The sequence below is a fragment of the Rhinolophus sinicus genome, chromosome 3 (genome assembly GCF_057876585.1).
Source record: "Rhinolophus sinicus isolate RSI-liver-muscle chromosome 3, RSI-T2T, whole genome shotgun sequence".
Taxonomy (NCBI): Eukaryota; Metazoa; Chordata; class Mammalia; order Chiroptera; family Rhinolophidae; genus Rhinolophus; species Rhinolophus sinicus.
In genome coordinates this window covers 42310302-42323286 of record NC_142503.1, presented here as the reverse complement: position 1 = coordinate 42323286, position 12985 = coordinate 42310302, and the positions used below count along the sequence as shown (strand labels likewise).

General features: G+C 32.8%; 1 protein-coding gene and 1 pseudogene across 13 annotated transcripts in view; one reads left to right on the top strand and one right to left on the bottom strand.

Moving 5' to 3' along the window:
- ERBIN (erbb2 interacting protein) overlaps positions 1-12985 on the bottom strand; it is a 104801-nt gene that overhangs the window by 36234 nt on the left and 55582 nt on the right. For all 13 annotated transcript variants that reach the window (XM_019744011.3, XM_019744042.3, XM_019744072.3 and 10 more), the window contains exons 6-13: positions 11907-11963; positions 8361-8424; positions 6370-6444; positions 5577-5721; positions 4501-4573; positions 4046-4175; positions 3633-3748; positions 1692-1761 (exon numbers count right to left, since the gene is read on the bottom strand). In XM_019744011.3, coding sequence (XP_019599570.2) covers positions 1692-1761; positions 3633-3748; positions 4046-4175; positions 4501-4573; positions 5577-5721; positions 6370-6444; positions 8361-8424; positions 11907-11963 — 730 coding nt within the window. The remainder of the gene's footprint in view (positions 1-1691; positions 1762-3632; positions 3749-4045; positions 4176-4500; positions 4574-5576; positions 5722-6369; positions 6445-8360; positions 8425-11906; positions 11964-12985) is intronic.
- On the top strand, positions 10126-10599 carry LOC109453942 (large ribosomal subunit protein eL33 pseudogene; annotated as a pseudogene).

The following is a 12985-nucleotide window of genomic DNA, read 5'->3' as shown; positions in this document are numbered from 1 at the left end:
AAATAATTTCACTACAATGAGTCATCTGGCATAATTTTTCTGGCATTGATTTATCCATCACAGTGCTATTATACTAACAGGCTCAGAGTCCTCAAGATTGGGAGCCAGGGCCCAGCAAATGTTTTGTAACTCTAGCCGCAAAACTTCAAATCAAGTTTCAAATGTAAATACTCAATTAAGAGAGATTAGTTAAGAGTTCCATATATATGAACTGACACATTTAATAGATGAAGTAATCACTTGTGTTTAAGCTCTAATAAAAGTAAAGGTATCATCATTTTAACATTTCCTTCCCTAATTTGCAGAATAAGTAAATACTACAGTCTGATTCGTAAGTGTGGATTGACATCAACAAGTAGGTTTCTTTACTGCAGTACACATCAGGATTGTTAATATAACCCCAAAGAGGAGCGTAATATAGCCCCCCAAACAAATTTGACTATTCAACTTACAAAATCCCACGTGACCAGTGTATCCAAACCTTGGGAAAACACAGCTTTAGATACATTATTATAAGGCATTACTCAAAGTCAAATACTAAGCACCACTTTATGAAAAAGATCAGCAAATTGTATATTCAACCCTGCTACTCTTCTAATGCCTATCAAGCTTCATTTTTCTTTGTGGATCTGAAACACTACATACATAATTACTTGTTTGTCTCTGTCTCCCATGAGAATGTAAACTCAAATGAGAATATAAGAAGATTCTATTTGCTTCACCAACATATCTCTAGATCCCAGAGCAGTTCATGACCTACTGATAGCTTTCAATAAATATTTGCCATTTATAGGAAAGTCCAAGGAATAATAACTCTTAATTCTTTAGAAACACTTCTTTCACACACTTTAGGTGTGTGAAAGTGCACAATTTGAAGTATAATTTAAATTATCAAATTTCTACGGATAGATATCATAGAGGATCAGTCTAAAAACTAAAAAGTTAAGGGTATTGTGTCTGATTTCCTAATCTCATGTATATTTTTACAGATTTAGAAGAAATTAGACAAGTCCAACAGGATTTATTGTCTATGAATCTACACATATTTCACAAAAATTACCTGTATCTAAATATTTTCTAAGATTTTCCTTATATATATAAAACAGTTTACATGTGTTCAAGAGTGTAACTGGGGGCTGGCCAGGTGGCTCAAGCGGTTGGAGTTCCGTGCTCCTAATGTCAAAGGCTGCCGGTTCGATTCCCACATGGGCCAGTGGGCTCTCAACCACAAGGTTGCTGGTTCAACTCCTCAACTCCCGCAAGAGATGGTAGGGGCTCTGCCCCCTGCAACTAAGATTGAACACGGTACCTTGAGTTGAGCTGCCGCTGAGCTCCTGGATGGCTCAGTTGATTGGAGGGCAGGCTCTCAACCACAAGGTTGCCAGTTTGACTCCCGCAAGGGATGGTGAGCTAACATCCCTTTGTTACTAACTAACAAGGGCAACTGGACCTCGAGCTGAGCTGCGCCCTCCACAACTACGATTGAAAGGACAACAACTTGAGTTGGAAAAAATCCTGGAAGTACACACTATTCCCCAATAAAGTCCTGTTCCCCTTCCCCAATAAAATCTTAAAAACAACAACAACAACAAAAAGAGTATAACTGCACTTAAATGAGCCTATTAAATTGGAATGCATACTCATATAGCACAATCGGAATTCCACTAATTTAGAAAAATCAGAATGCCCACCTGATTATCTGAGAGCCACATAGCAGTCAACTGCTGTAGCTTTGTAAAGCTAAAGGGCAAATTCTTTAATCTGTGGGAAAAATACAAACAAAAATTAAACTTTAAAATGAGAAATGTTAAAATATGAGAGTAAACATAATGTTCTTTTAAACAATGTTATATTATTACATATGAAAAATAGAAGAAAAATAGTTAATTCAGGGAAAACCCCAATACAAGTCTTTGAATAGGATATAAAACAAAATACTACCTGCATTTATAGCAATTAGTTTTTAAAATATAATTATTCAACTGAATAAATTTGGCTGGGGAAAAAATAATCTAATAACCTGAAAATATTATCTGATAAGAAAAGACAAAGACATATTAAGCAATGTCTCATAAAATTGCTTTAGATAGTTTATTTGTACTTAGAGAGAAAAAATTGTTATAGGAAGCACTCTTAGTGACAGTCTGTTATAAAAACTGCACTTCTATGTATTTCATTATGAGCCAGTACTTTCATACTCAAGAACACTATTTTAACATTATAATGAATAAAAACCAAGTAATACAAGTACTCATTAGACTGCTAAATAACAATAAAATTCCACTTAAAAATAGAATGTCTACTTAAACCTTCTGTCTTACGCTTATCTACTCTTTTATACCTATCTTCCAAGGTAATTTGTTGCAATTTAGGGCTCTAGTTTTAGGGTATAACGTGTGGGTCAAACAAAGACTTAATTAAAAAAAAATAGCAGTTGTACTTCTTAAATAAAATGGACCAGTCAGAATTATCCTAACCAGTCAGTAAACTGGGTTAACATTAAAGCTCTGTCCTACAAGCTGTATGAGTCACCTTAAATTTGAAGTCTTAATTTTCTCCTCTATAAAATGGGAATACCTGTTGTACCATAGGATAGTTTTGAATACTTTATAAGATACGATGGCAGCAAATCGTAAAAATGCTGTAGAAACACTCTTTCACCATTACAGTAGTTCCACCTTATCCAGAGAACACATTCCAAGACACCCCCCCACCAATAGCTGCCTGAAATCAAGGATAGTATGAACCCTATTTTTTTTCCCTATACATACATAAATACTATTTTTTTTCCCTATACATACATAAATTCATACATACCTTTTTCCTTTAAAGGAAGCACTTTCTGGCTTCTCTTTGGCATATCCAAATTGTCAACCTCACCACACTTGTCCTTTAAGGCCATTATTAACTAAAATAACAGTTACTTGAACACAAGCACTGTGATACTGGTAGCATATACAGTGTGGCTACTTTGGACAAAAGGAATAATTCACACCCAGAGTGGGATGGCACAAGATTTCATCATACTACTCAGAACAGTGCGCAATTTAAAATTTATGAAATGTTTATTTCTAGAATTTTCCATTTAATTATTTTCGGACTACAACTGACTATAGGTAACTGAAACAGTGGAAAGTGAAAACGTGGATAAGTGGGGGGCTACTTTTCTTTTTCACCTCAGGAAAAAATTATGGACAATCTGCTTTTAACTTAAACATTGTCACAATTTAGCAACCCTAGTGATCTATTTGCTCTGCACCTTGGCTATGCTGTCCAAACTATGTGAGTACACACCTAATCACACCTTTGCTTAGAAAAATACAAGGAGCAGATTAGATTAAAAGCTGCTTTGTTCAAAGATGAAGATCTGACTTTTGGGACTAAAAAAGGTTGCTATAAAGGAAAGAATAAAAGTTGTGTAGCTGCAGTCAACAGAAAATGACCAATAACCACAGTATGATAATTAACATGAAGTAAAATTAGATCATTCTTTCCGATAAAAATTCTATTTAAAAAAATAAATATATACAAGAGAAAAACATGCATTAGATTTTCTATCACATATAGGGAAACTTTAATTTCATCCAATCAATATCTTCCATAAACCAATTGATGAACACATTATTACAAACCTATTGTCACTTAAATTAATGACTTTTAATTTTTCCATATCACCCATTTCCTCTGGAAGTGTCTCAAGTTTATTGGAATGGAGAAATAGCACAGTTAAATTTTTCCAGCTGCCAATCTAAAAGAAAAACATAAAATTGGGGATAAAAATTTGGCCTACTGTTTAAAAGACATAAGCAAAATATCATTTTCAAAAGTTATAAAAATACTCTTCTAAAATATAAAATAAATTATATTTCCCATTTTTAATTACTAATTTTTAGGTAAGAAGAAAAGCATTTAGGTATCTCCTGTAAATCAAAATAGCTAAGTGTTATGCAGAAAATAAATAACTTAGTTACATAATTATTTTTGAAAGAAAATAAAACCACACTAGATAGCTATAATAAAATGAAAATAACTTTAAAATACATACCTCTGGGGGTAACTGTTGTAAGTAATTATGATCTGCAGCAAAGGTTCTTATATTAGTAAGCTGACCAATTGATGAAGGCAAAGCCTCAATTTCATTGAAGCTGCAATCCAGTTCTTCCATTGATACTAACCTTTAATGAAGAAAGAAAACATACATTAAAAAAAGATTTCCCATATATAATCCAAAACTTAAGAACGCGTGAACATCTGAACTGGACTTTAACAAAACTAGCAAAACTCTATCTCCACTAAGATAAACTTCACCAGTAAAAATCAGCGTATCTTTATTATAAATATACCCAACCTGTAACCATTGCTTTTTTTTGGCAACTAATTGCTTATTTAAATGTTTATGGAATCTCCTTTAGATGCTCTTTATGCAATTATCTGAAAATATATATGGCAGGCTGAACTGAAAGTAAAATCTTCTAGCTTATTAATTTATAAAAATCTTACCCTCCTATAGAGTCTGGTAGATACATTAACTGATTTTCATCTATTTTAAGAGTTGTTACATTCTTCAATGAACCTATTGAGAGAAGAAATAATATACAATTTTCCAGCTTGAACTAAAAAGCAATGTGAGCATATGTTACGTTTGACATGCATCATAACTTTTAAATGAACCTATCTAAAAGAGACATGACACCAACCCTGTCACTATTTCCCTACCCTATATTTTCAACTTTCACCTAAACATCACGTCTTACATGGTGCGTATTAATCTATTTAACCCCCATGGAAATGTAAGCTTCATGAGAATAGGGACTTATTGTCTGCTTTGCTCACTGTTGTAGTCCTGTTCCTTAAAATAATACCATCACACGGTTAAGACCATAATATAAACTTGTGGTATTAATGGATTAAAGAAACGGTAATAAGAAGATAGTTTCCATAGGTATGTAACAAACTATTCTATGTAGTCTATGTACACTAAATACTAAAATAATAAAATGGGAATTTAAAATTAAAAGTGCTGAATAAATTATAGGAGAATCTACAAAATGTAACCTGAGCTAAAACACCTATGTAATTCAATTGAAAAATATGTAAAAATGATTTTTGGTTTTTATATTTAAACATCTTGAAGATGCCAAGACTTAAGTTTTGGGTTCTTTAATCAAAATTCAATTCTCTTGATGCATCTTCAGACAAGCAACTAGACAACTAAATATTGACCTCATAGGATTTGCTAAACTAGTCTGTTTTCTTGCCTGAGTCTAAAATGAAGTAACACTGAAAAAGTTATCAGATAAGGGCTCAAGAACTAAACCAAATTTAGATCAACTTAACTCTACTTTTTAAAAATTACATTTTATTAGTGATAAAGTAAAAGAAAGTAAAGAAAAACATTGATGTCAACAAAGTAGTAAATTGTATAACTGTTCACAGCAGGAAAAAAATTCAAGTAAGATTCGTGACTGCAGCAGTACAGCAAAACTATCTCAACAAATCAAGCAATGGCAAATTCTTAATTTCTCAGACTTTTACATTAATAAAAATTAATCAATGAATTAGAAAGTGATACAAACCAATACTCTCAGGCAGTTGTTGAAGTGAATTGTTTGATAATAGGAGGTCTTGAAGGTTTTCACATGCTGAAATTCCTTCTTCAACCATTTCAATATTATTTTTAGAAACATCCAAATATGTGAGCTGCTTCAAACTACCGATAAACTATTAGTTAAAAAAAAGAAATTAAATGACTATCAACTGTAAATAATTTGCAAAATTTAGGTTACAAACCTAATACCAAGTTATAACTTATAATTAAATGTTTATATGAGAGAGGAGACTCATAATTTTTTTAAAAAGCCATTAGTAATGTATTCAGTAATAAAGCAAAGAGCTCCTATTAATTTCAGCCCAGCAGAGTGACAATGGACATACATTTTTCTTTGGAAACTCAGCTGTCCATAATCAGTTAGGGAGATAACACATACAGGGATTCTTATGCTTTAGATCTGGGAATGAACAAAATGTCATTTGATAAGACGGAAACGACATGGAAAATATCCTAGTTTCACAATTCTCTGGATAAACTGAATTAGGATATAAAGTCAACTGCAAGTTGAGTGGGAAGGACATGCTCCATGGTATTAAAAAGAGACTATTTTACAAAAATGTATAAGGGAAGTGTTCTGATTTTAATCAAGCATGTGTTGACAGTAAAAATAAAACATGATTTGTCTCTATTGAATAGTACTAAGAATAACCAGGCTTTATTTTTTACTAATTAAAAGTAATTTGAAAATGTACAATTCATAAAACTACAGAGGATATACATAGCAATAAGTAACGCCATTAAAAATTTGACATACATACCCCTGGAATAAAAGTCAGTCTATTACCATCCATCCAAAATTCTTTCAATCCACTTAGTTGCTCAAGTACTTCAGGCTGTTTGGATAAGGAGGAAGATGGGGGAATCCAATTATTTACTTGAATGTCTTTATTTGGTAAAAAAGCACCTGGAAATTTCTAATGACAACTTTTAGATTAAAACATTAAAAAAATAAAGGGGAAAAAAAGGCAGAGTCAAAACTCAAGCCTTTCCGCTCTATTTGTTATTGTACTATTACTAAAGGAGAACTCAAAGACAGACATTTCCTAACAGTAGACTGCATAAAACACATTTAAGCTTTTGATTACATAATAGGCTCAAGTATCTACACAATTAATAAAGAAATAAAAATAAGGGCCATTCCTTTCAAGCGTACAGTAAAAAGATACTCTCACAATCATTACCTGTAAAAAGCTGAATGCTTTTAGGAAAAAAGAGGAAGGAAAAAAGAGATAGGGCAACATACAACCTAAATGCCCAATAAGGAAGGGAAAGGTAAGTAAACTAAGGCATAAAAATATGCGAAGCATATTCTGTTATTTTTAAACTCCCAGCAACTACATGGTGAAATATTGTTTATAATGTGGTGTTGAGGACCAAAAAATTAATCAGAGTTGTAATGGACCTTGGTATTAAGACAAAATTTGATCTTGGGCATTTTTGCCTTTGGAGGCTCTTCTCAATGCCTCAAAGATATTTCTGTCACCTCACAAACCTCTGTCATAACAATGACATTGTGATGGCATAGAGTACCAGTATATCTAATCACCATTAACAACATGAGTAATACATAAAAGGCATGTCATTCAAATTTACTGTTAACATATAAATACAGGTAAGAATTCTAAGTGCAACTTGGATTAAAAGAAATCTTTTATGCTTTACTTGTTGTAATTCTAGTAGTAAGTTTTTTTTATAAATATATAATGTTCGAAGACCAAAATGGACCAAAAATTAATGATTCTGAATGCTGCTCTGGTTCATACAATTAATAACAATTAAGAATTTTCAAACAGTTAATATGGAAATAGATTAATACACATAAGATAAATACTGAGAAAGTACAATAGCTAGATAATTTAAGAAGCACAAAATACACATTTTTTTCACAAGCAGTAAAACCTCCTACAACACATAATAAAAGCCATCATAACCCATCTTCAATTAAAATACAATAAAGAGTATGACAAAGAGTATTTTAGAAAAAAATACCACCATGCTCCTCCACTGACTTAACTGAAAGATGACTGTCTATTTAGTGAACAAATGTACATACAATACCCATAGAGCAATCATACAGCTGACAGTGCTGACAAATTTTTGTTCTTAAGACTATCATATAAAATATACCACAATTTAACAAAAACCAAAAACTTGTAGGCATAATGTAAAAATTTTGATGATGATATTCAGGTTAATAAATTCCTCTTCAAACAAATGTATCTAGCTTATTTTGAGTTCTCTTGGAGAAATAACTAAAGTCAAAAAACTGCTTACATGCTCCTTTTCTTTTTCACTCAGCGTCAGAGTATGCTTTGCATTCAAGGCAAAACATAATGCAGAGGTCTCACCACCAACTCAAAAATAACAGTTGTTTCACTCGATGTTTTTCCTTTAGCTATTAAGTAAAATTATGGAGAAGTATTTTGTCATTGAATAAATTCCTAAGCAATACTCCCCGGGAAGTAGTACTTTTCTTGATGCAGTCTAGTCGTAAAATTTTGATTTTCCCTTATAATCTCTCAAACTTTCCACTTCCTATGCCTAAAAACTTTTAGTTACTTTTTTCCATGGGTTTCTCATTAATTTTACATTTTGCTTTTATTCCTGTCAGATGTTTCTATCTACCTGGTTAATTTTCCCTCTTAAGAACTTTCATATTTTGTCTCTCAAAAATATGTGTATATCTCTACCCAATTTTGTTCTTGATGAAATATAAGACTTTTGGATAGTGAGGCTGGTGAGAACTTACCACTTCTGTGAATTCATTACTTCCCAAATCCAGTCTTTCCAGCTGGGTTAGTCTATTCATAGTTCTGTACACAATGGATTAATAATGAATTAAGTATTACAAAAATATCAATGACACGCTAGCTTCAAATTAATAATGGAAAACATTCATGTGTATTGTCTAATGTTTAACTTTCACATGTTGACAAATTAAAAATAATTTTCTAAGAAAAGAAGTCATCATACAGTTATGACTCAATGACAGGGATCTGTTCATTGTTAGGCAATTCCCTCGTCCCAACATCATAGATCACACTTACAAACCTAGATGGTTCAGCCTACTACACACCGAGGCTGTATGGTACAGCTTACTGCTTCTGGGCTACAGCCTGTACAGCACTGAATACTGTAGGCAACTGTAGCACAATGATAAGTATTTGTCTATCACACAGAAAAGTTAGACTAAAAATATAGTACAAAAGATAAAGTGTGTGTGTGTGTGCGCGCGCACATGCACGTGCATGCATCTCCATCATGTCCGGAAATTTAACATATTAGAAATTAGTAAGTAAAATAAAAGTCACTTAAAATGTTTTCCTGTTTTTTTAGTGAAAAAAAACAGAACACACATCATAATTGTAATGTCACTACGTATACTATTGACCTAACATTAGAGGAAGCAAACTAATTTTCCTCAACCCTTCCATTTAAAATATGCCATTCTATCAACATTCCTTTCATTCATCTCACAACACCGATTTTTCTCAAAGCTATTTTATTTAACTTTCATTTATTGAGTGTCTATTATCAGATATTATAATTGTACTTCCCTTACTCATATCTGTCTTTGTCCAGAAAACACATAAGTCAGTTCTAGTTTGCTTTATAACAAAGCACAAGGTGTTTCCAGGATGTTTCTCAAGAAAGATTACATGCTATGATATTTAACTCCTATGTCCATAATGCTGTATCAGGTGGATGTTTCAGAAAAGTAAAGAGGGCTGTGAGGAGGGGGGAGACTGAAAGAAGAAAACATAATCTTATTTTTCTTAATTCAATATTCTTATAATGATAACAGAGAAAATTCACATGTAGCAATTAAATACTGTATCAACAAGGATAAGTTATAAAAAAGGGTACATAAAAGAAAAGCAATGCCATTAGAAAAATTCAATTACAAATGACATCCTTAGAAAGTTAAAACTGATTTAGGAAAATGTAAATGACATGTATATGAAATAAAAATGAAAAAATATGTTGTAGAGTTCTAAAAGAGCATCGCCTTCTCAACTTGTTGTAGCTAATACTGGCAACTTTGGTCCTACACATACGCCTCAAAAATCTGAGACACAAAGTTTCATTTTTTGATTTTCAAGTCTTTTCATTTAATATCTATCTTCCTACTTTAAGGAGAAAAGGAGAAATAATATGCCTCAAATTTCTTCCTGTTTACCTCTAAAATTCTTTTGTATTTAACTCATTTTATCTTTTCCTCTCTTCTCAGAGGAAAAATATACATCCTTTGTGTTCTTGGTACTGTGTCCGCCAGTATTAAGATGGTATTAAATTTCACTTTACATATCTAAAACAGCTTTCCCACTGCTGTAATCTTTTGATCATAAAAAGGTTCACTCACATAGCCTGAATGCACATGACTTTCTTTATAGTTTGTGAAGCCTCAAAGGTTTGAATCACAAGTTTTAAAAAGAAAGCAGAAAAGCCTTTTCCCACCGCCATCTTGGAGCCTGTGGAGGCCTGCTGGGAACAGGATTTCTAAAACGACAAATATGTCTAGAAGGCTGTGGTCCAAGGCCATTTTTGCTGGCTATCAGCAGGGTCTCCGGAACCAGAGAGAGTACACAGATCTTCTTAAAATTGAAGGTGTTTATACTCAAGATAAAACTGAATTCTATCCAGGCAAGAAATGTGCTTATGTGTACATGGCCAAGAACAACACAGTGACTTCTGGTGGCAAACCGAACTAAAACCGAGTAATCTGGGGAAAGGTAACTGATGCTCATGGAAACAGTGGTATGGTTTGTGCCAAATTCCAAAGAAACCTTCCTGCTAAAGCCATAGGACACAGAAGCCGTATAATGCTGTACCCCTCAAGGGTTTAAACTTATTGAAAATAAAGTGGATTTGTTCTCTTGTAGGAAAAAAAAAACAGGCAGGACAGACATATATATGCAAATATGAATGAAGCTAAGGAGTTAAAATAAGTGAATTACTTATGATATCAGATAGACCATATTAACTGTAGGCTATTTCAGTAAACAATTTACATCTTGGTTATTCAAATTTTCTAGAAAACAGTCAAGTTTTGAGCTAACAAGTCATCAATGCTAGTACCAAATCTGTAAAATATTTAAATCTTTTTGAATTTTAATATGGATAATTCCCACTTTAATTTATATTCACAGCTATCACTATAACTCCAATTGTTCCTGTACTGAACAATTGCTTGGCTAATACATAATGTCTCTTGAGAATCAAAACTAGGTATGTTCTCTGCCCTCAAAGACTTCCGGTCATGGGTTGGGGTAAGGTGGAAGGATACGAATGCAAGTGAGCATGTGCATATGTGGATCAGGTAAGAAGGGAGTGAAATGTATAAAAAAGGTTAGACTAATGTGGTAAACATCGTAACAGATATAAATAAGATGCTATAGAATTTGAGTAACTCCTGGGGAACTGGAAGGTGACAATTAACTCCTGACAAATTACAACAGGAGTCAGCAATGTTTTCTGCAAAGGGCCAGACAGTAAAATATTTTAGTCTTTGCATGTTATCTGTTACAACTACTCCACTGTACCACTATAGAGTAAAAGCAGCCATAGACAACATGTAAATGAATGAATGTGGTTCCAATGAAACTACTTACAAAACTAGGTAGTGGGTGGGCCAGATTTAACCATAGACTATAGTTTGCCAATGCCTAAATTGTAAAACATGCAGAAATGAATTCAGGGTGTTTTAAGACATTTCTTTAATAAATGGACACAGATGAGGCCGGCCCAGTGGCTCAGGTGGTTGGAGCGCCGTGCTCCTAAATGAACAGACTACACAGTGCATTCTGAGTTTGTAGATCTGTTTTAGTTTTATACTCTATTTGCTCTTCAACTGCCATCTCTTTTTGCTGTTATCTTACCAGTCGGGGGCCCTCCACCTTATTTCTAATTTACAACAGACTACAAAACCAGACAAACTCATAAAACTGTACTTAGCGGCATGCACATGAAGACCCTTTGGATCTCTCTATTGAGTACTATGTAAGAGCTCTTGTATATGAACTGGGACCTGCATTTGGGACTCAAGTAGGCTTTCATATTTATTATTTTGACTTTTGTCACACAAGTCTTTCCAAAGAGCTATGAAATCACTAGTAAATATCAAATAGAGATACACAGATTTTTATATTTAACACCACTAATTAAAATATGACTACAAATGTCAGTCTTTTAAAATAACTTGCACTCATATTTCAGATATTAAAAACTTAACATTTCTCTAAGGACTTAAGAATTCAAAATTCTAAATTTTAGGAAGGATGGCACCTTTACTTACTTTGGCAACATTTTCAACTGGTTTTCTCTAAGTTCTAATATTTGGAGTTTAATCAATCTGCAAAACAAAGAAAACAAATCAAGCACCTGTGACAAAGACAAAGAATTTAATTAACAAGTTCATGTCATACTCCAAAATTTTAAAGCAACCAATATTTATTGTGTAATTACAATGTGCAGAATACTATGTTGAAATTTACACAGGAATACAAAGTGATACAAAAAAAGAAAACACTATTTTATGCTCTCAGAATTAGTGTGTGTGGGGGGAGTGGGAGGAGGAGGAATACACACTTCCAGACGTATTCAAAGCACAAAATGATGTCCCTAAATATCAAACTTAGAGCACTTTACATCTCTTTGTAATTGTAAAAATGCCTTCCAAATTATTAGATTAGAGAATAATAATTAAACTTTAGAGTTCAGTTCTGAGAGGAAAACATAAGGGAACACAAGGAGACATGGAAAAGGAGAAATCCTCTGGCACTTCACTAATGCACAGTCCAATAAATGTGGAGGAAAAATGAGCCAATTAACTGGTACAAAGGTGCTAATTAATGCTACAATAGCAATCGTATTACAACATATAAATGTATACCTAAACTTACACAATGTTATGGGTCAAATATACTTCAACAAAAATAAAAAGTGGTCCAAATACCAGACACAGAAGAGGAATCTGACAAGTACATGAGTTTTGTATTTGTATGCATGTGTATAAACACATATACATACACAGAGGGTGCCAAAAAATGTATACACATTTTAAAAACGGAAAAAACTGTATTAAAATTGTAATACTCAACATATACCGAGAACAAAAGATGAATACAAGTAATGTGTATACATTTTTTAACACCCCTGGTATGTATGTATATAAACATATGAAGTATGATAACGTAGCTCCCCTAAGTCATTAGGCTGCAACAATGCTCAGAATATTTTTTTACTGAAATATAACTGACATTATGAAATGCAAAAACTTCCTAAATTTTTGGGATCTAAACAATTGCATAGATGCTTGAGAAAACAAAATGTGGATATTTTACGGTTATGTTTTTAGAATAGAATGCTTTTTCT